Below are 24,472 nucleotides of genomic sequence, written 5' to 3'. Positions count from 1 at the left end.
TCCCACATGCCACAACTGGAAGGATCCACAACGAAGAATATACAACTATGTACTGGGGGGCTTTGGGGAGAAAAAGGAAAAAAAAAAAATCTTAAAAAAAAAAAAAAGAATTGAGATCCCTAAACTCAGGGTTATTCTCCTGTAATGAAACCTACTGTGTGCGCTGGTATCATATGGCCTTCTTCGAGTTGCCTTGTGGGACTTGGGCTTCATGGAACCAGCACAAAAATGCTGATATTCTGGTTATTCCTACTACTGTAATTTACTGTCTTTTGTCTCCAACCCATGAAACTGCTGCATGCTAACTTCTTAGCTTGCAAGTAGGGTAAAATCTTAACCATTCACAGTTCTTGACAGTTGATACTTCAAATGTAAATTCAAGATTACAACCTCTTCTCTTTTACTCTTGTATCTCTTGATTTTCAGACAGAGAGGATACCAGAATTAGAATATCTCATAATTACTCATCTGTTTTATCCCATATGACACATACTGCAGTCTCAGAATAACAACACTAGGTCTACCACCAATATGATTACTAAAAACATTAACACTTTTTTGCATATGTTCGTCTCATTCTCCCCCCATTTTTTAAATGGTTGTACTCTATCTATACCGTCAGATCTTACAGTCTTTATTTAATGTATTCTTTCTCTTAGCTCTCAATTATTCCTAGTTCTTTACATAACCACATATTTAATGCTCACCTCCACTTCTTATGTTGATACCTCATATTTTAATGGTCTGAAGTTTTGTTTTCTAGTAGATTCCTCAGAAAGGGATCGTAGGAAGAGTATGTCCTGAATTCTTGTGTATTTATAACAGTTTGTACCCCTATACTTATAAGTCAGTTCTGCTGATCGTAAAATTCTTAACTCAAATTTTCTTGCCTTGAATGAACTTCATCTCTTTCTGGCACAAAGTGTTACTATTGAAAAGCCTGATGAAAATCTCATTTTCTTTCCGTTACAAGTCACAGGCTCTTTTTGTCTCCACGTCTAATAGATTTTTTTCCTTTTATTTTTTAAAGTCCAATAATTTTATTAGAATATGATTTAGTATTGTCATTCTGGCTGGAGATCTTCATACATGTTCTTTAAACATGTGGCTTCACATCTTTTTTTTTCCTATTTCTGAAGAATGTTGTTGAAATATAGTTTTGTTGAAATATGTTAGTACCAGCGGTAGGCAGCCTCAAAGACAGCCCCCATGAGCCCTGCCTCCTGCTGTTCACACACTTGTAGCTCCCTCTCCTGGTCCGTAGGATGCATAGCAGACGGCAGACTTGGTACAACTTCTGAAATTAGGTTACAAAGAACCATGGCTTCCCTATTGAGAGTTAACTTCCTCTCTCTCTCCCTTTCTCTCTCTCTCTCACATCACTCACTCTGGGAGAAACAGGCTGCCGTGTTGTGAGCAGCCCTATGGAGAAAGCCCATATGATGAGAAAATGAGGTCTGCCAACAACCAAGTGGGCTTTGAAACACACCCTTAAACCCCAGTCAAGTGTTGGGATGATTACAGCCCCAGCGAACAGCTTGACCTCAATTTCACGAGACCCTGTACCAGAACCTCTCAGGAAAGCTGCCACCCAAATCCTGACCTTCAGAAATTGTGAGATAAAAAAACTTTGTTGCTTTAAAGCTGCTAAGTTTTGGTAATTTGTTACACAGCAATAAATAACATACAGTATCTTCTCTGATTCTTTTCATCACGTTATCAATCTTCTTGGCCTATCTTCATATCATTTTCTTTGACTCCTTTTTACTTTTCTTCATTTCTTTTTCTTTTTTTTGAGGAAGATTAGCCCTGAGCTAACATCTGCTGCCAATCCTCCTCTTTTTTTGCTGAGGAAGACTGGCCCTGAGCTAACAGCCATGTCCATCTTACTCTACTTCATATGTGGGACGCCTGCCACAGCATGGTTTGACAAGCAGTGCCATGTCCACACCTAGGATACAAACCCGTGAACCCCCGGCTGCCAAAGCAGAACGTGCAAACTTAACTGCTGCACCACCGGCCTGGCCCCTCTTCATTTCTTTTTGATTCTAAAAAGATTTCCTCTTTTTGACTACTGTTTTCTTAAGGCACTATCCGTTGCCTTTATCTGCTCATATGTTCCTTCTGATTTATTCTTCATTTCTGAAGTGATTCTTCTTCTATTTCTAATTCTTTCCTGAGTCTATCACTTCATTTCTAATCCTGATCTATGGGGTTCTTTCATATCTTGTATTGTTTTCTCACTGTTTCTAACTGTGAGAAGAAACAGTCTTATCGTCAGATCTAACCTACTTGGTTTCCAAAGTCAACATGTTAGACAAAAATTACACATAGTTTTCGATTTCCCTACAAACTGCCCTAGGAAGGTATCTTATCAGAGACTGACATACTGTCTCCTAATAACGTCCAGCACAGCCAGTCTTCCTCCAGCAACGGAGCAGACTACTGTCTATTTTCCTGAATACCAGAAAAAGAAGCTGGCATGCATTTAGGGGTCAGATGATACAAAAAAATCACTTATTTCCCACTCACAGTTTAGTAAGATGATCATATTATGAAAAATAACCAGGAACTGAGACTGAGTGAGACCACAATTTAAACATCCCATCTTACATTCATTCTCTACTTTTAAAATTATTCCTCCTACCCCCTTTACTTCATGTTGAGCATAAATATTTGAATTTATGTGAGCTGAAAAGAAGAAGGCTGCAACTTTACTGTATAGAATAAGAGAACCAGTCTTAGGCTGCCTGAGTTCAAATTCAAGCTCTGCCTCTTCCTAGCTGTGTGTCCACAGGCAAGTTACTTAACTTGTCAATGCTTTGGTTTCCTTATTTGTAAGTGATCATAATATATAACTTGAGCTACAGCACTGCACACCTGAAGGGGGAGCCATTCATACTGTAGATTATGTGAGTAATGCTTCAAGCCTCATGTAAGCATATGGCATAGCCCTGAATTCAACCTACTCTCCAAGGATGGTCGTGAGGAGTAACTGTGATAAACACTTGTAGAGCATTTAGTGGTGCTGACACTTAGCTGTCAACAAGTATCAGTGGTAACTGGATGTACACCATCAGTTCTCCTGGCCCAGTATGACATCTTGTGGAAGGGAAAGACATCAAGATTCCTCTGAACTAAATTATTATACAGGGCTGGAGAGCTGATATAACTCAGGTAGAACAGTGAAGCTATGAAAGCAAACTGTTTCTGGTGGGCCTTATTGATAGGTATGGAGAAAAAAGCATTTGTCAGATCAATAACTGCATTCCAGGAAGCAGGCGGTGTTAATTTGCTCAAGCAATGAAACCACATCTAGTACAGCAGCTGCAAGTGGAGTCACCACCTGGTGAAGTTTACAGTTACCCACTGTCATTCTCCAAGACCCATCTATCTTCTGCACGGGCCCAGTAGGTGAGCTGAATGGGAATGTGGTGGGAATCAGCATCCCTGCATCTTTCAAGTCCTTGATGGTGGAACTAATCTCTGTAATCTCTCCAGGAATGTGGGATTGCTTTTGGTTTACTATTTTCCCAGGTAGAGGCAGTTCTAGCAGCTTCCAGTTAGCCTTTCCTACCATAATAGTCTCTGCTCCACAGGTCAGGGAACCAAATGTGGGGATTCTGCCAGCTGCTGAGTATATCTGTTCCAATTACACATCCAGACCTGAGGAAATAACTACGTGATGGGTTCAAGGACCCACTGGGCCCACTGTGAGACAAACCCGAGCTAAAACTTCATTGATCATCTGACCTCCATAAGCCCCTACTCTGACTGGCAGACCACAGAGATGTTTTGGGTCTCCTAGAGTTAGTATCAATTCAGGGCCAGTGTCCAGTAGTACCTGAAAGATATAATTATTCCCTTTTCCCCAAGGCACAGTTACCCTGGTAAAAGACCAGAGGCCCCTTTGGGGAAGACTAAGAGAAAGATTAACAGCATAAATTTTGGGGAGTGTACCGGGTTCCTGAAGGGGACATGGCCTTCAAGGGGTTTTGGGGTCTACAGACTAGCTCAAGACCAGGAATTGATTGAGGGACCACGACTTCTGTTCTTATGATAGAGGTTACACTTTTGTTCACTTGACCTAGAACTTTCCTGCTTGCACAGATCAAGTAAGAACGTAGCAGGCTCCCATTTTACTTTACTTCTAAGGACACCATGATCAACCAGCCCACATCCTAAGTCCACGCAAGTCAGACTGTTCTGACTGCCGCTTTGACTCTGCTGTCCATTACGGTAACCATGCCCATCTTGCCCTTGAATGTTGAGTGCCATCACTTGGCCCCTGCCACCCTGAGATCCAATTATTCCCATTCCCTTTAGATTTCCAATTCAGTTACCAGAGTTCCCATTGTAAGGTCTGGCCTACAGAGAAGAGTGATCACAGAGCTCTGCAAGCATGCTGGGGCTCCTCTCACAAATTTATTTCTCACAGTTGTGGTGAAAAGTATGTCTTCTGGACACATAAAATTAATCATCACATTACTTTAAGTGACCTCTCCCTGAATTCAACTGGTGAGCAGAGAATAATAAAATATAATTATAGAGATTAATTTGTTGGGAGGGAGGAAATAATCTAACACATTTCATAGAATCCCTTTAACTTGGAAAATATATCAGTTCATTAGATAGCAGGTATACAGAATAACACGTCAGACCTACACTCCATATCAAGAGCCATCACCCCGCACTGCTTCCACAAAGACGACGTTGTAAACATTTAGTTTGAACTATTTATGTAATGGTTGAGTATCGTCCCTGTCTGTACCTATAGTCACAAAACTGCAAGACTTTAAGTCACTTGATGTCTGAATTTTTGCACGAAAGCATGTTTCTTTTCAATCTTAGTTTTCAGTGCTATGTGAATCTCTGTGGAGTTCCTCTCTGTGAGTTCCCAGCTATTTCAATTAAACATAGAAAAAGATATCATTTAATATACATATTTTATAAGGTAGATACTTTTTCCCTTTCTCTATTTTAGTCTTTTTCTATCCACATCTTTTTCTTTTCCTGATATAAATAATAAATCAATTGTTAAAAATTATTTTACAATTTTAATGAATAGAGGTTTATTCTTAGTCTTTCATTTTAAAGGTATACGAGTGAAATATTTAAAATTTTTCTTTAAAAAAAAGGGATTTTTACTTTTTAAAATATCTTTATTTTATTTTGCCAGTGAGTCAGTATATCTAAAGGAAAAGTTTCCCAACCACTGTTTAGCCTACTCTACACACCTGGAACAGAAGCTCCCTTCCTATGTTCATCTCCCTTTCATTCTTTTTTTTTTTTAAATTAGTTTGTGGCATTGTTTTTTTGTTTTTTTTTTTTAAAGATTTTATTTTTTCCTTTTTCTCCCCAAAGCCCCCAGGTACATAGTTGTATATTCTTCGTTGTGGGTCCTTCTAGTTGTGGCATGTGGGACGCTGCCTCAGCGTGGTTTGATGAGCAGTGTCATGTCCGCGCCCAGGATTCGAACCAAGGAAACACTGGGCCGCCTGCAGCGGAGCGCACGAACTTAACCGCTCGGCCACGGGGCCAGCCCCTCCCTTTCATTCTTGAAAGTCAGATTCAAAATATACATCTTAGAGGTCACTGACGACATTTCCCACTATTCTTTTTTATAATAATAAAACGCTGCTGTTTCTGATTATATTCCCCTTAAACTCTCTCCTGTTTCCATAATGGTATACTGTCCTCATCCTTTTTCTGCTTATCTGACTCTTCTTTTTCTTTTGCCAACTAGTCTATCTTTCTAAACGTGGCCACTCTCCAAGGTTTGGTGCCCTGAATGTTCCCTCTCTACGCACTCTCCCCCACTCTCTCAGTGTCAGACATTATCTCTGTGCTAACAGCTATCAAATATTTCTCCTCAATTCTGTTCTTTTGCCAAAGCTCTGGTTACACAACTTAAGCATTTACTGGATATTTCTCAATGGATGCTCACTATAACCACACACTTCATAATCAAAAAACCACATATCATTATTCTTCCTAAATGGGCTTTGCCTTCCAATTTCTATTCCATTCAATGGCAGGAATGAATATCACAATCTTCCTGGCTAGAAAGATGAGAAGCCCTGTGGCTCATCTCCTTTGTGTCAGAATAGATTAATGGGATGTAGTGTGGCTCTGGATCAGACAGACTTAAATTTAATCCCGGGATTTCCATTACTTATTGTGTGATTTTGGATTAGTGACTTACTCTCTAAATCCAGACCCGCATGTGTAAAATGGGATTAATAATATCTATTTCACAGGGTTGTAGGTCAAATAACTCTACTGCACACAGGACACAGTGGGCAAGCAATAGCTTCTCTTGTATCCAGTCTGCAAATTTTGCCCATTCTTCCTTTGAAGGTCTCTCACATGTCTCCTTACTCCCAATTCTAACTCTTAGTCATATCTGGATTACCCTACTCACCTCTTAAATGGAGCCACTTCAATCCATCCTTCATACTGTTGTCAAAATAATCTTCTTAAAATATATATTTATCAAGTCATATTCTTACTAATAAAATCCACAACAGCTTCCTATTCCCTAACAGTCAAGCTCTGTTCAGCTTTCAAGGCTGTTCAAATGCCACCAGTTCAAGCCTATTTCCTACTACTTCCCATCACAAATAGGCTCTGGGTAAACTGGCTTCCTCATGGTCCTACACACACTGAGATCTTCCCTACCACCATGCTGTTGCTCAGGTTGTTTCTTCCCTTTGCTCTCATTGATGGTCCCCTTTCCTGACCACTGGCAATGTTTAATATCTGTATCAAGTGCAACTTACTTATGCTGTATACTGGTTTCCATGTCCCTCTATTGTTTAACATACCTTAATCCTCAATCCCCACTTTGATAGTTTGTGGTTTATTATTGATGACCCCCCTGTCTACTACAGCATATCACTATGTAACTAAGCAGTTACATAAAAATTTTCAGATGGGGGCTGGCCCCGTGGCCAAGTGGTTAAGTTCGCAAGCTCCGCTGCAGGCGGCCCAGTGTTTCGTTGGTTCGAATCCTGGGCATGGACATGGCACTGCTCATCAAGCCACACTGAGGCAGCGTCCCACAGGCCACAACTAGAAGGACCCACAACTAGAAGGACCCACAACTAGAAGGACCCACAACGAAGAATATACAACTATGTACCGGGGGGCTTTGGGGAGAAAAGGGAAAAAAAATAAAATCTTAAAAAAAAAAAAAAAATTTCAGATGGATTAAAAGAATCGAACAAAAACCAGAATTACTATTAGATGTTCTGCTTTAAGATACTTGGGTATTTAAAAGTTTAAGGACTTGCATCGGTTGTTATTTTTTATGTTGTACAAGTTTTTAGCAGCCCAAATAGAGTGGATTCTTCTTGAAAGTAAAGCAAAATGATTAACTTTTTCTGCATTCTCATAAAAATCTAGCACATCGTTAGCCACTTAACCTAATTGACAATACTCTCCAATTGTACTGCAAAAATGGCAAAGTTCTTTAGAGTAAAAGCCTCAATATAACTTTGCTTCGAATACGGAGAACAAGAATTTTCAAGGCAAAGTATCTATCTATCCTCCACAGGGAAATTTTCTCTAATTCAAATACTTCTTCCTTCCCTCCCTCCCACTCTCTTCTCCCAGTTAAGGACTCTACTGTAGTAAGCCACTGTGATTGAAGAGCCTATGTCACAGTATTTAGTAGAAATAGATAAAATGTTTTAAAAAATGGGACAACATGGTTCTAATCAAGATCAGAAGTAAAATAATTTTCGGCATCATCTATGGACAAAATCCTCAAATACACCTACCGTAATCAGCTGGTGTGTAATTCAGAAGTTCAAATTTCCAGCGTTTATAGCTTGAATAATTCTGGTACATGTCAAATATTTCCCGGGTAAACTGTTGGCAGATATCACCTAAAAGAAAACACAAAAAAGATTTAGTTAGCATAAATTTCTAAAAGAGCCATTCTGAGGTACAAGCCCACTAGGAAACAAGGAGTAAATAACTCCAAAGTGAAACACATTTAACAAACTTTTAAAGTTACAGTGTGTCAAATCAAGCTAAAATTTAAGTATTTTTTTAGATCATCTACAATAAAATTATTGTGCTGACCTCCAGTAGTTCTTCCAGATGTCACCTCTAAAATAACATCATTTTTGTCATATTTTTCCTTTGGCACAAGACTCTGGAAAAGCTGAAAAAGAAAAAAAAAATCAGCATTGGTGTGTATATATTTTCCATGGTATACTTTTATTACTTTTAAAAAGTAAAAAGGATACTTTTAAAAAGCTCCAAATATTAAAAAATCAGTAATTAACAAAATCATACAGCATCCCAATGAGGTCTAGTCCTGAAGTGCTATAATAAGTAGACCTAAAACAAGTGATCAATTCATGTTAACAATGAAGTTACTTGTCAGGATATTCTCCACCATGCTATCAGATCATCTTGATTTTCTAAAATGCACAAGTTTAGATCAAAGTTCAGAGTGTTCCATTCAATTTCCTTCAGATTTTGCCCTTATAATTAGTTCTGAACAGAAGCTTCTTTCATCTAGATGAATGAAGTAAAGCTTTGAAAGTCTTCATTTGGAGAAAATGAGGACTTTTTACATATGACTGCATATTCTCTCTTGCCATAAATGACAGCAGATACCAGGCCATGCCCCGTCTTCTCAGTAGAGTTGCTCTGCTTAAAGGGTATGTTGAGGACTCCCAAATGAGGCTCAAACAGCTTCTCAGCCATGAAAAGAAAAAAGGGGGCTTCCTAACAAAGAAAGTAACCAACTTTCCTCTTGGGAAGAAAAGAGAAGTAATTTTATTTTTATTATGACTAAAAGGACTTTCAAATCAAATGAAAAGTGCCTACATGTCATGACTCTCCCTGCTGCCAATTTTTGAAATACTTCATCTTTGCTAGAAATGATATAGTCTGTTGGAGAGAATATTAGGCTAAGAGTCAGACATCTTACTTCTGCCTTTGATTAGCTGGTTAAATCAATGATAAAAATAACTGATACCTCCACCTCATCCCCCTCAACCCCTCAATAAACCCCTCTGCTGGATTCCCAGAGGAGGGAAGATTGAAGGCAGGAGGAAGGCAAGTATGACAGAGGGTAACATGGTATATAGTGCTGTGTTTTTCATTGTCTTTTAGACAAATCATTCATTAAGCTAAGAGTTAAAGACTTGTGTTAATCCATTGTCTCTATACCCTTGAATTCATTCCAATTTATCCAGAATGCAGATTTTCAGTGCTTAATTAACACAATCACCATGAACCACTCCGACTTTCTAGGACTTGAGACCCCCTGACTCTTCCCCACGGTGAACTAAATTTCTTCACCAGCATGTCTCCTTGCCTGGCAAGTTAATTAATTCAGCTTTGGAATACTGTTACTCGGTGGGTGGGGGGGAGGGGGTGTCAGGGTTTTATTCTTTGACATCACAATCTCTTCAATCTGATTCTGTAGCAAATTACAACACTAAACCAAGCTTAATCGCTTGCCATAAGAGAAGACTTAAGAAACTGGCCTTTGGACCGTATCTTGAGCAACAAAGTATAGTCTCGCAAGAAGAGTATTCCTTTCTCTCAACACTATTGAGATCAGTTTACCTCCTAAACATACCTCTCTGTATAACACGTTGAGTTTTTGAGCAACGGTTTGCCTCTCTTCCAATGCAAGTTCTTGTAACTGCTTTTCATCTTGTTTATTTAGACCTACAAACATGCAACAGAAGTAATGGTAAAAGTTTTAAAATACTTACAGAGAAACTCTTAAAAAACTACCTAATCTCTGCCTGCTAAGTTTTATTTCAGTTATAAAGGTAAAGAATTATAGGGGCCGGCCTGGTGGCATAGTGGTTAAGTTTGTGTGCTCCTCTTCAGTGGCCTGGGGTTCACAGGTTCAGATCCTGGGCACGGACCTACACACCACTCATCAAGCCACACTGTGGTAGCATCCCACATAAAAAAAAAAAATAGAGGAAAATTGGCACAGATGTTAGCTCAGTGACAATCTTCCTCAAAAAGAAAAAAAAGGCAAGAGATTATACAAAAGAATAGTTAGAATCATTAGAGAATTAAGTATTTGTGAAGACTGTCCAAAAAACTCAGTGTGAAAAGAAATAGGATCTTGCCCCAAAGAATTTGTGATTGCATATCTATAAGTAATTACAGAAAGCAGTGATTAAGCAAACAGATTTGACAATGTAAGTTTTGGAGTAAACTGGGGTGACCACTTATCTAAAGGCAGCAGCCACTGCTCAGCACACTGAGGAAACTAGCATGGCCAGAGCCACCATTTTCTTCAAATTCTGAAATCTCTCAAAATGTTCATACCTAATAAATATTTTTTAAAAACATCATGTGGGTCAAACAAAACACATCTTTGTAACCTCTGCTTTATGGAAACAATGGTCCTTTTCACACCATTTCAAAAGCAGAAAGTTAAACCATGGAATTCTAACAAAACAATGAATGACCAAGCACAGTGGAGCCCACAAGCTTTGATTCCACGCTCTAGGTGCCTGGAGACTCCGTTTGTCAGTGATGATGCTTGAAAACTGAGGTAGAAAATTTTGATTCTTAATAATAATAAAGAAGAATATAGAAATGAAGAATCTGTTATAAGAGAAAAGGCTCTTTACAACTCTTCTCTAGTCACAGAAGTCATTAGGGTCTGGTGAGACTCTGCGCCTCATTCATGCTTTCAAAATTTTAACACTTATATGTGCCAGATACTATGCTAGCTGCTGGGGACACAAGGATGAATAAAACATAATTCCAGGCCTCAAGTGGCTCAGGCTGGTGGGGAAGATGGACACATACACAGGATTACAATACATAATTAAGGCAGTGCCATGCAGGCATAACGGAGGGGGTCCAAACCAGACTTCAGCACTTAAGGAAGGCTTCCTGGATAAGGCACTGTCTGCACTAAAATGTAATTATAGACCATCTGTTGCAGAATTTGAATATCACCACTGGCCCCACATTGTGCACATACGTCAGAAACAGAAACCAGGCCACCATTACTCAATATAGATATCTGCTTGGCCAAAGGTATCAGAAAAACCTTCTGATTTGCAATCAATCATATAAAATTATTCTCGTGGCCTCTTGTTATTTACTAAACTGTAAAATTCAACCTAATTCAATTTCACTATATCAACAAAGATTGGACAGCCTATCATATCTTACGTTCAGTGCTGCAGGAGGTATAAAAATGATAAGACACAGGCCCCGTCCTTGAGGAACAGACAATGGGGGAAGGGGCTGAGGTTAAGACAGTTACACAAAGGATCAGAATACGAAACAGAGACAGGCAGCCATACTTGTTCTACAGAGGGGACTGAAACCGAAGGACGGCACTCAAGCCATACTTAGTAAGGGGACTGAATTTTATCAAGGTGAAACTTGTGATAACAACGTGAGCAAAGACATAGACATAAGATGGCACGGGTGTATTCAGGGAAAGGCAAGTTGTCTATTTTGGTTAGAAGGATGAATATGCAAAGGGAATTATACTACACAGAGAGGCGGGGGTCACTCTGCAGAGGCTCTTAAATAGCAAACCAAGAAATCTGTATCTATAGGCAATGGGAGCTGCTGAAATTTTGAGCAGGGGAGTAAAATGATTAAGGTTCTACTTGGACTGGAAAAGCTGCAGGTGAGATGACAAGCTAGGAATTCACTGCAATCATCTGGGATGAGATGTAATGAAGATACAAATTAGTGGAAAGAATAGAAGCGGACTCATGCAAGATACATTACAGAGGCAGAGTCTATTGGACGTCAAATTATTGTGCAGTGGGTAAGAAGAGAGGCTGCGGAGCCTCCTTGATTGGGTTCAAATCCTTGCTCCTCTCCTGACTGGCTGAGCGACCTTTGGCACTTTAACCTCTCAGTTCTCCATCTATAAAATGGGCTATTAATAATTCCTACCTCATAAGGTTATTGTGAACATTCAAATGAGATAATATTTGTAAAATTCTTAGCTTAGTGCCTGAAAATGGTAAGACTGAGTAAATGTAGCTATTATCACTTTTATTATAGAACAGCAGGACTGTAGACCTAGAAACAATCTAATCCAATCTACTAATATTATACGTGATATAACCAAGGCTGAAAGAGGTTATGTCAACTTAATTTGGAAAGCATTTAGCAGGCTCCTATTATGTGCAAGCCATTTTCCCAAAACTACTTACTTATAAATTCGAGTGGCATTATGCAAAATATTAAAAAATAATCCTCATTAAATGTAGGTGAAAGACTCATGGTGCCACTAACAGAAGGCAGGAAAATGTAAGGCTTTGGACATCAAAGACTTCACAGCTATAACTGTGACTGGCTTTGACATTGCTTAATGTCTAAGGCCTAAGGAAACAGGACAGAGCACAGAGGAAAGTCTAGAAACTAAAAGCCAATTGCAAAATCTGAATAAATGTTGAATCCTATATTAGTTATTGTACTTTTCTCTCAACTTTGGTATATTTTGAAAAATTTTCCTAAGAGAAAAAATATTAAGACACTAGCAATATTAAGAAATACTAAAATTAAAAATAAACACCTCTCACATCATCTACAAAATTAACTAAAATAGATGAAAGACCTAAATGTAAGGGCTAAAAATATAAAACTCTTAGAAGAAAACATAGATGTAAACCTTTTTGATCTTGGATTAAGCAACAGTTTCTTAGATATAACACCAAAAAACACATACAACAAAAGAAAAAAAGATAAACTTAACATTATCAAAATTAAAAACTGTGGTGCTTCCAAGGACAACCCACAAAATGGGAGAAAATTTTTGCAAATCATATATCTGATGGAGAGCTTGTATCTATAATATAAAGAACTATTACAACTCAATAATAAAAAGACAACTCAATTAAAAAATGGGCAAAGGATCTAAACAGTCATTTATCCAAAGATGGTTAAAAATGGCCCATAGACACATGAAAAGATGCTCAACATCAATCATCAGGGAAATGCAAGACATAACCACAATAAGATACCACTTCACACCCACAGGATGGCTAGAATCAAAACGGCAGATAACAAGGGTTGGCGAGGATGTGGAGAAACTGGAACCCTCATACACTGGGGTGGAATGTAAAGTGGCACAGTCACTTTGGAAAACAGTCTGGCAGTTCCTCAAAAAGTTAAACATAAAGTCACCATATGGCTCAGCAACCTATGTCCACAGAAAAACTTGTACACAAACGTTCATAACAGCTTTGTTCATAACCAAAAAAGCAGAAACAACTCAGTATCTGTCAACCAATGAATGGATAAATAAAATGTGGTATATCCACAGAATGGAATATAATTCAGCAATAAAAAAGAAATGAAGTATGGATACACGCTACAACACAGATGAACCTTAAAAATATTATGCTAAGGGGCCAGCCCAGTGGCGCAGTGGTTAAGTTCGCATGTTCCGCTTTGGCGGCCCGGGGTTTGCCGGTTCACATCCCGGTGTGGACATGGCACCACTTGGCACGCCATGCTGTGGTAGGCGTCCCACATATAAAATAGAGGAAGATGGGCATGGATGTGAGCTCAGGGCCAGTCTTCCTCAGCAAAAAAAGAAGGATTGGCAGCAGATCTCACAGGGCTGATCTTCCTCAAAAAAAAAAAAAAAATTCAGCTAAGTGAAAGAAGACAGTCACAAAGGACAAGATATTGTTATTTCACTTCTATAAAATGCCTGAAATAAGTAGATCTATAGAGACAGAAAGTAGATCAGTGGTTGTCTAAGGCTAGTAGGGAACGGGAGATTGAGACAAGATGGCTAAAGGGTGTGGGGTTTCTTTTTGGGGTGGTCAAGTAATATCTAGACCATATAAGCCCTTTGACGGAGCAGGAACTGTATTGTGTGTCCTTGGAATGTGGTCTGTAGGACAGTGCTCAATAAAGCTCTGCTCAATAAGTTAAAGCCTCTGAAAAGGTCAATACTCAGTCTCCCAGACCCTAAGAACTTCTTGACAATCACCCCCAAGGAGCCTGGTCTCTCAGTACTTGATCTTTAGTAGCTGAAATCCTTCCAACACCCAGAGTATAGAGACCTATCCTTTCTAAGTGTAGAGCTTATTACTTGTAAACTTTTTAAAAGACTGAGTTCAATAAAGCTTTAACTCAGAAAATCAATTCTGGACTTGCAGATACACACGTATCTTTCACCTACTTTTACACATTGATTCTAATTCTTCAATTGCTTGTTCAGCCTCCTGAATTTCTTGGTAAATGGCTGCAAGTGGTGCCAACTCAGCATGCCTTCGATTCAAAGATCTTCGGTCTCCTTCATTCGCAGACACACGCTGCAAACACTGATCAAGGGTCCGGTACTCCTTATTCAGGTCCTCCATATATTTCCGTAGTGCTTTATGCTTCCAGAGCATCCAGGTGTCTTGATGACAATACCTCCTAAACCAATTCTTATTTAATAGATGAGGAAGAATGTTATTCCTATTTTGTCTAAAGACCACCAGTCTTGTATCAAGATGTATCTGTGTAAACTGATAAGAATGGGGATGGATGTGGCAGTGGCGGTGACCATTTAGAGATGGATGTCTAAAAAGCCAAACACACAGGTGACGATTCATCTCCGCACCTGCAATATAATAAATACAATGTGAAAACAATCAACTCCATAGATATAAAAGCTGGAAGGAGTCTCAAGAAATCTTCCTCAGTTCACTGCTTCAGCCAGCTCCAAACACGGTCCCAAAATTCAATAACCCACAAAAGGAAGATAATTCTTCAAACCTCTGAATATAACATATTAAAATAAATGAAGATAGCACTGTTTTCTATTCACTCAACATACATAATTAACTAACGCAAATGAGTAGGAGCATAATTAATAAATATATCAATAGGATGGATTAAATCAGGAATTTTCTAGAAAGTATCCAGAATCTAGAATTGAGCGTGTGGAAAAAATTTGAAAGGTACGAAATAATCATGCAAACGTTAGGTGGTTCACATAGTAATAGATTTCTATAAAGTTTGAAGGAAATATTAACTATTTTCTCATCTAATTCTTTAAGTATCCAGATTCCAAGGAAGTCAAGTAACTTAATCACGATTATTCACTCAGCCAGGAGGAGGCAGAGCTGATTCCAGGATGCAGGTTGCCTATTCAGAGCTCAGGGCTTCTGATTCTCAAATCTGCGATCACTCTTCAAAGGTGCTTCCCTTTTAGCTGAGATCCTAAAGGAAGAAAACTTCAAATATTCACAGACTAAGAAAGTAGGAGGTCCAGTAAAAATGGACAATGGCAATAATTATATTAAATGAAAAAAGAAGAATACAAAAAAAATATAAGCTCAATTAGGTTTTAAGAATCTTCTACAATATATGGAATGCATGTGAAAAAGGTACACAGTATTTTGAAAAAAGAAGATTAAAAAAGAAATATACCAGGGGCTGGCCCCGTGGCCGAGTGGTTAAGTTCGCGCGCTCCGCAGCAGGCGGCCCAGTGTTTCGTTGGTTCGAATCCTGGGCGCGGACATGGCACTGCTCATCAAACCACGCTGAGGCGGCGTCCCACATGCCACAACTAGAAGGACCCACAACGAAGAATATACAACTATGTACCGGGGGGCTTTGGGGAGAAAAAGGAAAAAAATAAAATCTTTAAAAAAAAAAAAAGAAATATACCAAAATGTTAATAAGATGATCTGTAGTTGTGGGATTATGGATACCTTTTGCTTGCTTTCTATTTTTTCTACTTTTTAGTGTTTTCTAAGTCTTTTATACATATAGCACATATTACTTTCATAATCAGGAAAAAAAAATTACAAGTTACCTGAAACTGGCTGTGTACCATTATCTGTTCTCTTGCCTCTAACAGAGATAATCAAGAGCTCATGAAAGTACACAATGGTTTCATTAAGAAAGGAAAAAGATAAAGTGTTCTAATAAAAACACTTTGCCCTTTGGGGCCGGGGTGGTGGTGGAGTGGTTAAGTTCACACGTTCTGCTTCAGTGGCCTGGGGTTTGAGGGTGTGGATCTCTGGCCTTGACCTACACATTCCTTATGAAGCCATGCTGCGGCAGGCGCCCCACATACAATGTAGAGGGAGACGGGCATGCAGGGATGTCAGCTCAGGGCCAGTCTTCCTCAGCAAAAAAGAGGAGGATTGGTGGCAGATGTTAGTTCACGGCTAATCTTCCTCAAAAAATAAAAATAAAAATAAAAATAAATACTTTGCCCCTAAAATCCTGAAGTTCAAAGTTGAAATAAGGGTCAAAATTTATCACAACCTTTATTGTCTCCAATGTTCCTACTATGCTAGGAGGTGCATTCATCTTTTAGCTCATTTGATCATTCTACATCTAATTTAGATATCATTATCTCCTAGGAAATAAAATATTCAAAATGGTCTCTAAAATCTGCAAAGTTTGCAGGTTCCACTAATGAACTTTAAGGTACTGAATCACCCTTGGAAAGGACTGTGGAAGATTGCACCAATGGCCCCTAGCCACGAATGTTACAGGCTTCCAGCAGAAGCTTGTGCGTCTTTACCTCTAGTCTCAAGCACATCAGAGGAGGCATGTCCAACTGAAAACGGTCAGAATAAAAGGATGGCAAACAGATTTTTGTTAGAACACTTCTAGATAAAACTTCCATCTTAGGAACAGTAGTAGAATGAGTAACTCTCAAGGTCATGAACCTCAATGTTAAGGGAGGAAAAAAAGACGTTTACTCACTAGGGTTATCTATATTCGAGAACGGCAAGTCTTCTCCATGACCCACCACAGCAACAGGGCTTCTCTGATACTCTAGGAACAATTCTCAGCATCGGGATGTCAGAATTGACACTAAGCCTGAGCGACAGCAGCACGTGTAAGCCATACCGAGTGACATAGTATACAGTATGCGGTGATCCCACAAGGAGACAACATGGAAAAAAAAATACAGTGGAGAAAGAAAAAGACTTTTTTAACGATCAGAACAAAGAAATGAATCGTAAGTACCTAAGAAAAAGAAGAAAGGACGTTAATTTTCCTTACTGAGGTCGGAACCTTCTGTAACTCGCTACATTTCGGCCCGACAGACACGGGATCACCTTTACTCCCTGGTTCACTTCTTCCGGGTTAACGCTCGATCCGGCTCCTCCTCGGTCTCGACCCTCCTCCAGAGGAGTCGTCCTTGGTCGTGCATAAGAATAAGCTGACGGAAAAAACAAAAGAGAAAAATGGCAAAGCGAGAATAATGCTCACAAGACAACCTCGCGGCGTACTTTTCCCGAAGGCGTGGGTTGCGATTTGGAGCCGGGGTCGCAGAGGTTAAGCGTGGCGGGGGGGGGCGGGGCGCGGCGCCGGCGTGTGGAATAAACTACGACTCCCGGGAACTCCCACCCAGGAATCCTGGGAGTTGTAGTTTATACCCGAAACGGCGCTCTGCTCCCTGGGCCGAAGGTGGAGCTTTGGTTTTCAGTTTCAGACAAACCCAGGAGAGTCTCTACAGTTTTGATAATAGGTCAAGATTTACAATATATTAATGTAAAATCACAAGAATGTCGTTATGTATGGAGCCACTAAAGCAGTGGTTCCTGATTTTTTTTTTAATTAGGATCCCCTTCTCATCATTTAAAAATTTAGGGGATTCTGCATATTAATAGCTGTACTTTCAGCTTCCATTTCCTGAGAAAATGGCTAATGACTAAATGAGACTATAAATTTGTATTTTTAAAAATCGTAACGGGGATCCAAAAGGTAGGAGACTATATATATCCACAAGTTAGTGATTTTATAGATGTTGCATGCAACTACGGAATTTAGGGGATCAGCTTCAGTTCATAGCTTGTAAGCCACTGATTAAAGGATTAAAAACTCAAACAATAACCAGTTCCAAGAAAATGCAAACATAGTGCCTTTTTAAATATTTCAGTGGGATACACACCTTGGCGATCACATTTACAAGTCATTTGATCTCTCTGCCTCAGTATTTCTTCCTGAAAAGCAAAGGCAAAAAGAATTCCATATTACTGAATTTACAGGATATTTTTTAGATTATGACCACATATGTAAAAGGGAGAATTATCCATAAATGTAAATATCTAACATTTATTACCTGCTTCAAGGTATCTACTTCTACCTACTACATTTTAATTTTTTTGAGGAAGATTAGCCCTGAGCTAACATCTGCCACCAATCCTCCTCTTTTTGCTGAGGAAGACTGGCCCTGAGCTAACATCCGTGCCCATCTTCCTCTGTTTTATATGTGGCATGCCTACCACAGCATGGCTTTTGCCAAGTGGTGCCATGTCCACACCTGGGATCCGAACCGGCAAACCCTGGGCCGCCGAGAAGCAGAATGTAGGAACTTAACTGCTGTGCCACTGGGCTGGCCCCAACGAAATCTTCTAATTCTGTATTTTGATTTGTGTATGCAGATATATATCTTAAGTTATTCTCCTTAAAAAAATAAGACTTACTGGTATGGACTGAATTGTGTCCCTCCCAAATTCAGTATGATGAAGCTAACCCCCAATGTGACTGTACTGGAGATAGGGCCTTTAAGGGGGTGATTAAGGTTAAATGAGGTCCTAAAGGTGGAACCCTGGTCTGATAGGATTGGTGCCCTGATACGAAGAGACACCAAAGAGCTTGTGAGGTCTTTGTGTGTGTCTCTCTCTCCTGCAACAGAGCACAAAGAGGTCATGTGAGCACAAAGAGGTCATGTAAGCACACAGCAAGATGGCAAACACCTAGAAGCCAAGAAAAGAGGCCTCAGAATGAAACCTACCTTGCCAGCACCTTGATTTTGGATTTTCCAGCCTCCAAAACTGTGAGAAGTAAATTTCTGCCACCCAATAGTGTATTTTGTTATGGCAGCCCAAGCAGACTAATACTCTTACATACATAAAAATTTATTGAGGGGCCCGCCCAGTGGCACAGCGGTTAAGTGCACACGTTCCACTTGGGCGGCCCTGGGTCCGCCAGTTTGGATCCTGGATGTGGACATGGCACCGCTTGGCAAGCCATGCTGTGGCAGGTGTCCCACATATAAAGTAGAGGAAGATGGGCACAGATGTTAGCTCAGGGCCAGTCTTCCTCAGCAAAAAGAGGAGGATTGGTGGCAGATGTTAGCTCAGGGCTAATCTTCCTCAAAAAAAAAAAAAATATTGAGATATACATGAAACTTTATGCACTTTGTGTATATTATTCCTCAATTTAAAAAAATCCCTAAAGACATTTATGCTTGGTATTATAAATACTGCTTCCTCCTCCATTTTTTAAGAAAGAAAATAATGTGGCATATCTATATATGTTAACATGCAAAGATTTCCACAATATATTGTTAAGTGAAAGAGGACATTAAAAAACTCAGCAAACTATTCCATAACATACGTGATGCATATATATTTAAAAGTCCAGTGGAATTATCAGTAATCTTTATTTTTCTCTTTATAGTATTCTAGATTTCCTGAAGTTTTGTGATGAGTATTATTATAAACAAGAAAGCTATAAAAGAAACGAAGACATTCTTTAAAGTTTGACTGAAAAAGCCTTATGGAAATTATTATTGTGAATAATAATATGGATAATTTCAGATTTCATAGGAATCATTTTATGAAATGAAATAACTTCTACTTCCAAAGAGTCTAATATGTTACAGGATAAAAATTTCCAGAAATAGTAATAAAAAAGGTTGAGTCAGTAAAAAAAAAACAAAAAAAGAGCATTTGATTAAATTAGCAACGAGCTACCATGTCTGAAATAATTCACAATAAAGTTGACTATAAATAGTTTCTTTGTTGAATGAATTTGTAATGGGCACTGACAACTTGGTATCCCTTTGAGAAACTAAATGATTTGTGTCCCCCTCCTCCAGGAGCCTTCTTCCACTTGGAGTAATCTGTCAATGAAAATAATCTATAACCAATCTATAAATGAAAATTTTGGTGGGTTTATTCTGAGCTAAAATGTGAGGACCATGGCCCGGGGCCTTTCTTCCTGAAGGAAGAAAGGGCACCAAAGAAGTGGGGTGTACAGAGTGGTTATATACCCCCAAAGAGGATGTTTCACATATGATTGAAATGTCCCTTTTACAATAGTTGAGAGACTGCTCTGTCAGCACAGCGATTGATGGACACAGGTAGATCTGCTGTCTTGGTGAACACAGCAGGGTGGCAGGTGTGTTGTCTCAAGCTGGGTGGTCACAGGTGAGCTGGGTGGTGGTCACAGGTGAGCGCAGCAATCAGTTCCTAGCCTAGGGAGAGATGCTTATCCTTAAGGAAATGCCAGTGTGGGGGGACGTTGTACCTTTATCTTAAGGACATTTGTTCTTGCCATAGTAAATGTTTAAAGCAGATCTACAATGCATGCTCAATGGCCACGGTCAGGCCCTTTTGGAAAAAACAAAGTCAGGCCGAATTAGGTTTACACCAAACGGCTTCCTCATATACTCCAATATATCCTATTGCTTGCCATTTCTATTTGTCAAACCTAAAACAACAAAATACATGGAGCCATTTTTCAGATCCATTGAGAGCCAACTCAGCCCAAAACCCAAAGGTGTAGGGAAAGGGGATTTTCACTTAGCTTCCTCTCAGAGATCTCCAGATTGTTTTAAAGATTGTGAAGACACTCTTGTGTCTACAGTACTAACAGAAGGTTGATTCATGTTGTGGACAAGGATAACAAAATGGCGTGACATATTTTGGGGCTTCTAAAGTGGAGCTGGGAGGAAATGGGGCTTATGCACACACACCACCTCGATACCCAGATGGAATGTAACTTTTGAACTGTGCCTCACTGTTGTCAACTTGACCTTCTTTCAAGAAATATGCTTACTCCCATAGATAAGAACTTTGTGCCTTAGAGATGGCCTTAGCAACCAATCACATATGACCAAGAAGTAACAGTTGTTGCTAGCACCAGTGACAATCTTGCAAAACAACCTGTCTAATTTATCTCTTTTTGCCTTTATAAATCCTTGCTTCCTTTGTCTTCCTCAGAACATATTGTGGGTTTCTACCCGAATCTGTGTCTCCTGGATTGCAATTCTAATTGTCCAAATAAACATCTGCTGTTTGAATTGTGAAGTTTTCCTTAGTCCACAGTGTCTTTCCACAAGGATTCCACATCAATGAAGTGTGAGCTTACGACTTTCCCTGAGAGCAGCAGAACACCAGGATTTCCTCAGACCTGAACATTCTTTGGGGAGCAAGACTGGGGTGGGTGTAGAGACTGTTACCAGCTAAGTTGAAACCTTTGGTCCCATTTGGGAAATTTTCAGAGGCACTGGAAGCAATGTAAAATCTCAGCGCATAGGCCATAACACATTATGTCTCATAGCACACTATGACGATGCACCTAGCTTTCTAGTTCCCTGGAGTTTAGGCTCTTGACCACATCTGGAGACATCCCACAATGCGAAGATCAGCAGTGGCTTGGGATTTTAATCAGATATATTTTACTATAGAAAAAATGAAATCAGGAATTATTTAGCAATTTAATACAAAATTCAAGCTCTCACTAAGGTGGAAAATAAAACAAAGATTATTCTCTTTGTATTCTTATAAACTATCTTCCCTGAGAAAAGCAGAATAGGAAGGATGAAAAAGGAGCATTTCTTCTTTTCACATATTCATACTGGTTCTCAAATTTTTCTTAGCCTGGAATGCGCCACCTGCTGGCATTATTGAAACTCGATCACTCAAACAATTTTCAGGGTCAGAGATGTTTAAGAGGCCTTGAAAGGTCAACTACTATCTTTCTTTTACTCTGAAAAAAAAAAAGCAAAGACAAGTCAAAGACTAACTGCTCCTGGAAACTCTTTTGTCCCCCCTAAACTGCTATTAGCCTAGGTTGATGTCACCCTTGTTAACAAGCTCATTTAGTGTTGTCTCCTACAACTTCTTGGTAATTTTCTCTCTTCCATCTATCATCCTAAATTTCATGCTAAATATTTTTCTTAAATCATTCACTTTGTTTTTTTGTTTTGTTGGGTTATTTTGAGGAACATTAGCCCTGAGCTAATATCTGCTGCCAATCCTCCTCTTTTTTCTGAGGAAGACTGGCCCTCAGCTAACATCTGTGCCCATCTCCCTCTATTTTATATCTGGGACGCCTGCCACAGCATGGCGTGACAAGTGGTGCGTAGGTCCACATCCGGGATCCAAACGGGCAAACTCCAGGCTGCCAAAGCAGAAAGTGCGAACTTAACCACTGTGCCGCCGGGCTGGCCCCTACTTTGGTTTTTAATTGTACATTTTCAAATCTTCATTTCAATAAATTTTATTTCTCCATCTTTTTCTACTAACAGTATTCTTCAGATTCCCTTTATAAGCATTATTTTCCAGCTTAGATCCAAAGTGGTCTATATTGAGGAATACAATGTAATCTATACTGTGTGCATGTATGTAAATATACATCTTATGATTTTTTCCCTCTTCATTATGAAAAATTTCGAACATGCTCCAAAATAGAGAGAACAGTATAATGAAGCCCCACGCAACCATCACGAATTCTCGACACTTATCAACTCAGTGCTTCACCTACCCTCCCACCTCCCCCCTCTCTTCCCCCTCACTGGATTAATTCAAAGCGAATACAAAACATCACATCTTTTCATCTGTAAGTATTTTAGTTTGTAGCTCCAGAAGATAAAGACTTTTTAAAAAATATAATCACTCTAAAAATTAAAAATAGCTTCTTAATATAATCAAATATCTAGTCAGTATTCAAATTTCCCTGATTGTGTCAGATTTTTTTCTTTTTCTTTTTTTTTTGGCAATTTGTTCATATCAGGATTTAAATAAGGTCCATACATTGCAATTTGTTGCTATATTTTTTGTTTGTTTTAATCTCTAGGTTCTCCCCTCTTTTTTGTTTTTCCTTTGTGATGTATTTGTTGAAGAAAGTGGATCCTTTGCCTTGAGGAATTTCACACAGTCTAGATTTTTCTAGACTTGCATGTACCATCTTCCTTTGTTCCCTGTATTTCTTATAAACTGGTCTAGACGCTTGAGCAGACTCAGATTTACATTTTTTTGGCAAAATGACTTCGTATGTGGGTTAGATACTTCCAAAAGAAGGTACATAATATTTAGTTGTGTCTTTTTTAAATGATATTAGTAGCTCTTGATTGCCAAGATTCGTTATTTCAGTAGAGGTTGCAAAATGGTGATATTTTATCATTTCATCTTCATTTATTAGCTGGAACCTCTATAAAGGGAAACTTACCCTCAACAACTATTTCTTGCCCTTGCTTTCAACTTTTTAAATGGAAAAATTAAAACTGCCAAAGTGGAGAAGCGATCAAATTCAAAAGCTTGCTTTCTGAACAATTTCCAGGATTTCTAAATTCTATTTCAATCTTACGTTTTTTTACTTTAGTAATACAGCAATCTTCTGCAATTCTCAAATCCCAAAAGCTCTGAAAAACCTTATTTTCAATTCAAAAATAAAAAATCTCTGAGAACTGAAGGTTTTTTTGGTAACTTATTTGATGGGCAAACCTGTTCTAACCCAAACCACTTTGGTAGGGAAACCTGAGGGGGACTGACGTAGGCTATTTATATCTGTATTCATCTCACTTGGAATAAATATTCATATATTTTACTGAAGAAATATTTGTGTATCGGATTATAAGGCGCTGCCCCAGATCCTGCTGAGAGTGTTATGTGATATACAGTATACGCATCTACCTTTCTAAATCCAAACTATCTTGAAGTTTAAAACAACTGGTCCCAAGTATTTCAGATAAATAACTGTGAACTGTAACAATCATATAGTAGTTAACATCCACTGAGTACTTATTTTTCACCTTGTAATGTAGTGTAAACATTTTCCATTTAACTAACTCACTATCTTCACAACACCCCTATGAAGTAGGTTCAATTGCAATGCCCATTTTAGGGAACCGAGGTACAGCATGGTTAGATGACTTGCTCAAGATTGTGCCCAAAGGGACAATCTAATGGCCAAAGGGATTTGAACCAAGAAGGCTGGGCTGCACCATGACCTTGTTTCTGCCCACTGTAGTCTCTGTCTAATGAAAGGGGACATCATTCTCCCAGATCTCCATGATCTGACTTCAATCTAGCCTCTTTCTTCTATCATGACATCCAAGAACCTCATGTTTCAGCTCAACAAGATGACTCTGTATTTCTCAAAAACGTGCTTCCAAACTTGTCTTTTTTGTTCATATTGCTAAAGGTTTTTTTTTTTTTTTTTTTGAGGAAGATTAGCCCTGAGCTAACACCTGCCACCAATCCTCTTCTTTTTGCTGAGGAAGGCTGGCCCTGAGCTAACATCCATGCCCATCTTCCTCTACTTTATATGTGGGATGCCTACCACAGCATGGCTTTTGCCAAGTGGTGCCATGTCCGCACCCAGGATCAGAACTGGCCAACCTGGGCCACCGAAGTGAAACGTGAGCACTTAACTGCTGCGCCACCGGCCTGGCCCCTAAAGGGTATTTTTTTAAAAGGTAAGATTATGGCCCTTGTACAAATATGAGATACAC

At 39.1% G+C, this 24,472-nt stretch overlaps 1 protein-coding gene across 5 annotated transcripts in view; it reads right to left on the bottom strand.

Annotated features, from left to right (window-relative positions):
• The window catches only part of MTRF1 (mitochondrial translation release factor 1), a 37,937-nt gene extending 20,640 nt beyond the window's left edge, over window positions 1–17,297 (bottom strand). For 2 of the 5 annotated variants that reach the window (XR_006533914.2, XM_044779904.2), the window contains exons 1-6: window positions 17,005–17,297; window positions 16,702–16,818; window positions 14,171–14,596; window positions 9,608–9,699; window positions 8,092–8,173; window positions 7,785–7,892 (exon numbers count right to left, since the gene is read on the bottom strand). Coding sequence is in view for 4 of the 5 variants with exons in the window: in XM_044779904.2 (XP_044635839.1) it covers window positions 7,785–7,892; window positions 8,092–8,173; window positions 9,608–9,699; window positions 14,171–14,588 (700 nt within the window). In the remaining variant the exon portion in view is untranslated. Of the gene's footprint in view, window positions 1–7,784; window positions 7,893–8,091; window positions 8,174–9,607; window positions 9,700–14,170; window positions 14,597–15,408; window positions 15,548–16,701; window positions 16,929–16,968 lie in introns of those variants that run through there. The other 3 variants (XM_044779905.2, XM_014854845.3, XM_044779906.2) reach the window with 3 other exon arrangements.
• Window positions 17,298–24,472: the final 7,175 nt, after the last annotated feature.

The sequence above is a fragment of the Equus asinus genome, chromosome 11, assembly GCF_041296235.1.
Source record: "Equus asinus isolate D_3611 breed Donkey chromosome 11, EquAss-T2T_v2, whole genome shotgun sequence".
Lineage (NCBI taxonomy): Eukaryota > Metazoa > Chordata > Mammalia > Perissodactyla > Equidae > Equus > Equus asinus.
Note: the sequence above shows the minus strand (reverse complement) of the source record. Positions and strands in the feature narration are given on the sequence as shown.